Below are 4191 nucleotides of genomic sequence, written 5' to 3' on the forward strand. Positions count from 1 at the left end.
GGGGAGAAAAGAAAAACCTCTTCCTTTGCCAGAGCTTGGTATTTCTTTTGTTTTCAGAAATCTAATAGAGTTTTATAGTGTAATTTATTTCTTCCTCACAGGATTTATCTTTTCAGAACATTATCTAAGGTCAAGACCCTGGTTTACTTCAAGTCCAACAGCAAAGCAGCCGAGAGAGGCTGCACACCCCTCTCAGTGCCTACCTTTGCCAAGAACCTCTCTCTGTCTCTCTTTTTTCCTTTCTTCTCCCCTTTTCTTCACCACCCCCCACCAACTAATGAAAATGCAGTCAAGGCCATTACAGGCCTTGAAGGATTCAAGCTGGGGTGAAGGGAGAAGAAAATAGATATATATATATATCTATATCTATATCTATCTCCAAAGAGAGAATAAACTTCTTTTCCATGCATATTGCTCAGACTTGCATTTCAGTAGAAATTTAAAGAAATTATAACTTTCATTCTCCTCAATTTCCACTTTCAATAAATACTCCCAGAAGGCAGTTTACACAGAATACATACTGAAAGAAAAGCAGTTGAACTAATTTTGTTTGGCTAATAAATCACTTTTACAGAGGTAGACAATTGCTATGTCATTCCAGAAGCTGCTATTGGACTTTTTCAGATTGGATAATGTTGAAACCATCAACTAAATTTAGAAATCTGCTTTTATTTTTTAAACCAGATCATTCCTTTAAGCAAGACAATCAATTCTCAACAGCATCAGTGGCACCACAAAGCAGCACGTAAGCAGGCACACAAGCATTTTACATGTAACATTCATCTCCAGATTAATCTCTCTCTTATATCTGCCAAAGCACAAATGTTTTTGAACTCTCCATCCACAAACCTTTGAATGTACCATTTTCAAAAAGGGACTTTTTTTCCCAAATCCTACTATCACTTTTAAGAGATTAATTATTTTACAGAAACAGTTACAAACTATTGTAACACTGATGGCCCACCTGTGCCTGATCTAAGCTTATGGCCTCAACGGTTGAACTATTTCAAACTTTGTGTTTAAACCCCTAAGGTCACTTCCAACAGGAGCAGCTAAAAACCTCAGTTGCCACTTACACATTCTCTATCTCCACCTTTCTTTTTGCACCTGCAGAAAACACAGGTGCAAATAACATATCAAATCTCTTCCACATCTCTCTGCACAAAGTACCCAGTAGGACACAAATGCAACGCCAGTTTTTCCTAGACAATGCTCTTCTCATCCCTCTCCAGTATGGTGTGATCCTTATAAAAACCTCAGTAACTTCCAGAGTAGCCCTCATTACCCACAGGATGGCTTATTTTCATTACTGCAGAGAGAAAACAGGCACAAAAAGCTTAAGTAACATGTTCTAGGTTGACTAATGCCACCTTGAAATATGGGAACACTATATGCTCCCCAGACCAAAGCAGGGCATCCCACAACAGCTCCATGTCCTAATATTAAGCCTGTTATTTTGTTATTTTCCTCTGCTACAAAACAGCTATGATTTTAATTTACAATTTTTATAGCTATCCCCTCATTGTTATTTGGAGAAATAGGAAAAGAAGAAAAAAAAAAAAGATTAAATGAGTCACTCTCAACCTCAAAGCAAGTCAATGTCAGAATCAAAATTATTCCAGGTCTACAGACTTCTGTGACTAGGTCTAATCCATAGCACTGCATAGACTCAAGCAAATCATCTAACCTATTTTTGTCAAACTTTGCTCTTCATGAAAATCCTGCAAGTCTTTAACCTATTTCAATCATCATTTCTCTTTCCTTTAAAGTAGAAAAAAGTAGTTGGAGACAGTGAAGTAAAACTTGAATTATTGCACTCTTTCAACATAACCAAAATCTTTTAACATCCTTCCAGAAGTATTTATGGGTCAGAAATCTGCCATGGAAAATATGAACCTCTAAACAAACAAAATCTAAATTTCCTATGCACAATAATGCATATTATGGGTTAAAAAATTAGAAATCAAATTTGTGTTCAGAAATAATTCATCCTTAAAAGGAACACTAGCATAATCACGAAGGAGTTTTACAAGAATTAGTAATTTACAAAGTTGAAATCTCTACTTGCCTATCAATGCCCATATCCAGCTTCACTTCCATTTGTTCTATGATATCCTTCTTCTTCTGAAGGCATTCAGATAATTTAGGAGAAGAACTGCAACAGTAGAAACGGTTGGGCGTGTGACAGAGCGTCAAAACATCAAAACAAATTTGTCTGCTACTTACAACAGAATTTTCTGAAGATTTCCCATCCCATCAGAAAGGACTACTTTAGCTGGAGTTAGTTGGCTTCAGAACAACAAAGCAACAGCAGCCTGAGCAGACACTTGACCCCGAGCAGGATTTGCTGAGTGCTGACCAGCAGTACTGTCACACACTTTAGGCAGCACGGTGCCTGCTGACCAGTGAGCGAGCAAACCCACTTCTCATGCGGGTTAATTCACAGCACATCAGCGCGCTCTGCCTCGAGTGTTTCCATCCCGTGGCTCCTCACAACACCAGTTTTCATGTAGTTCACCTGTGGCTCTTGGAGCACGTCTGGCTGCTCCTGCAGAGCCTGTGAGCCAGCCCCAGGAATCTCAGCAGCCCCAACACTGCCAGCTCACTCCAAGGTGCAGCCACAGAACCCCTCTAGTCCTGGCCTGTAATGCAGAAGTGAAGGCTCTAAGGAGCAACTTGTCTCTCCTTCCTATAAATACACAAAGAGCTCCCTCTCTCCAATTAGTTCTCCAAGGCACTGATTTCTTTAACTCCTCTTTTTCCCCTCCTCTCAGTACAGCATTTTACCTTCCCGCAACACCAAGCTGAACCACTCCAAGGAAAACTCCTCTTAACAGAGATGAAGAATGAAAAAAAAAAACCCCAAAAAATTGTTTTCTTCACCAAAAATGGCTGTTCACAAAGGAAATGATTATCAAAATAAGGTACCTGATCAATGGCATCAGATGATCATTGAACTGCTTGTCAAATAAATGGAAAATAGTATTGGCCTGGTGGACAACATCCAAGAAATAAAGATTTGCGTTCTTGGAATCAGAAGAGGGAATGCCTAAAGCGAAGAAGATTTCATTAGGATTGTAATTATATGCAGTTCTTATAATTATCATGATGATTTTTTAAATATGCAGAATGTTTCCACAACTGCTTAAATCACAGGCTTAAGAGTTTCAAAAATTTACCATGGTGCCATATATATAATTTTTCTCATAGCTATATCAGGTAATAACCATAAGCACAGAAATATTTTGCTTTTAAAATTTCTAAAAGCAAAATGGAACAGCCAATATAAGTATTTCTTCAGAACATGAGTTATATGCTTTCACGTAGGAAATACAGGTTCTCACTGTCAGGTTTTTAACTTTAATACAAGCAGTTTTCTTATTTACTGTCACTCTTTCAAATGCACAGGTATACAAACAAGCATGGAATTCTTATAAAACATAAGACACTAAACCTTAATATAAAAATATTCTCCTGCTATGGCACAGAGAACTATTAAAAGAGGTAATAGTTTTACCTCTATTAAAACTAGAGGTAAAAGAGGTAGGGATTACTAATGCCCCAAAATTTCTGTGACACAAATGTTTTTGAACACAGGAGCATGCTTCCACCCATGCATCAATTCCCCAAATGGAAGTTACACTTTGGAATACATTAAATGCTGACTCCTAAATACACAAACCAAATTTTATTTCACCAATACATTTTGACCAAGGCAAATCAATAAGGCAGAGCAAGGACCTGCAAAGATCATCTGCACAAAATGGCCAATGAGATGAAATGCTCAGAAAATATGATACTTACCAGCAAGGCCTGTTTCTAATGCATAATCAATATGTTCAGTACATAAGAACTCTACAAGCATAGAAAAAATTCTGAAAGCATTCTTCGGTAAGTCAGACGGATCAGAGAGCTTAAAAGAAAGAAAAAAAAAATATCCTAAAGGTCAGTTCTGCATACAATTTAAAGTTTATCTGATATTGCGTAGGGGATAAGCTTAAAATGTAAGAAGTATTCCAGAATAATTGGAATTTTATTCTAAGTGAAAAGTATCCATGCAGAGAACTACTCAGGAAGAGCCTTTAGTACCAACAAAACCTTCAGCATTAACAAGTAAACTGAAGCTAGAGTGCCACAGGATGTTTGTTTTAGCACACAAAAAGCAAAAGTATAAACAGATAATAATAATAA

The 4191-nt window shown here is 37.3% G+C and overlaps 1 protein-coding gene across 1 annotated transcript in view; it reads right to left on the reverse strand.

Moving 5' to 3' along the window:
* LOC104525564 (exocyst complex component 5-like) overlaps positions 1-3913 on the reverse strand; it is a gene marked incomplete at its 5' end in the record, with an annotated part of 9746 nt that extends 5833 nt beyond the window's left edge. Inside the window, 3 exons of the mRNA XM_010168759.1 lie at positions 2069-2155; positions 2929-3049; positions 3805-3913. Coding sequence (XP_010167061.1) covers positions 2069-2155; positions 2929-3049; positions 3805-3913 — 317 coding nt within the window. The remainder of the gene's footprint in view (positions 1-2068; positions 2156-2928; positions 3050-3804) is intronic.
* Between the last annotated feature and the right edge of the window lie 278 nt (positions 3914-4191).

The sequence above is a fragment of the Antrostomus carolinensis genome, unplaced genomic scaffold, assembly GCF_000700745.2.
Source record: "Antrostomus carolinensis isolate BGI_N321 unplaced genomic scaffold, ASM70074v2 scaffold7270, whole genome shotgun sequence".
In the NCBI taxonomy this organism is placed as follows: Eukaryota; Metazoa; Chordata; class Aves; order Caprimulgiformes; family Caprimulgidae; genus Antrostomus; species Antrostomus carolinensis.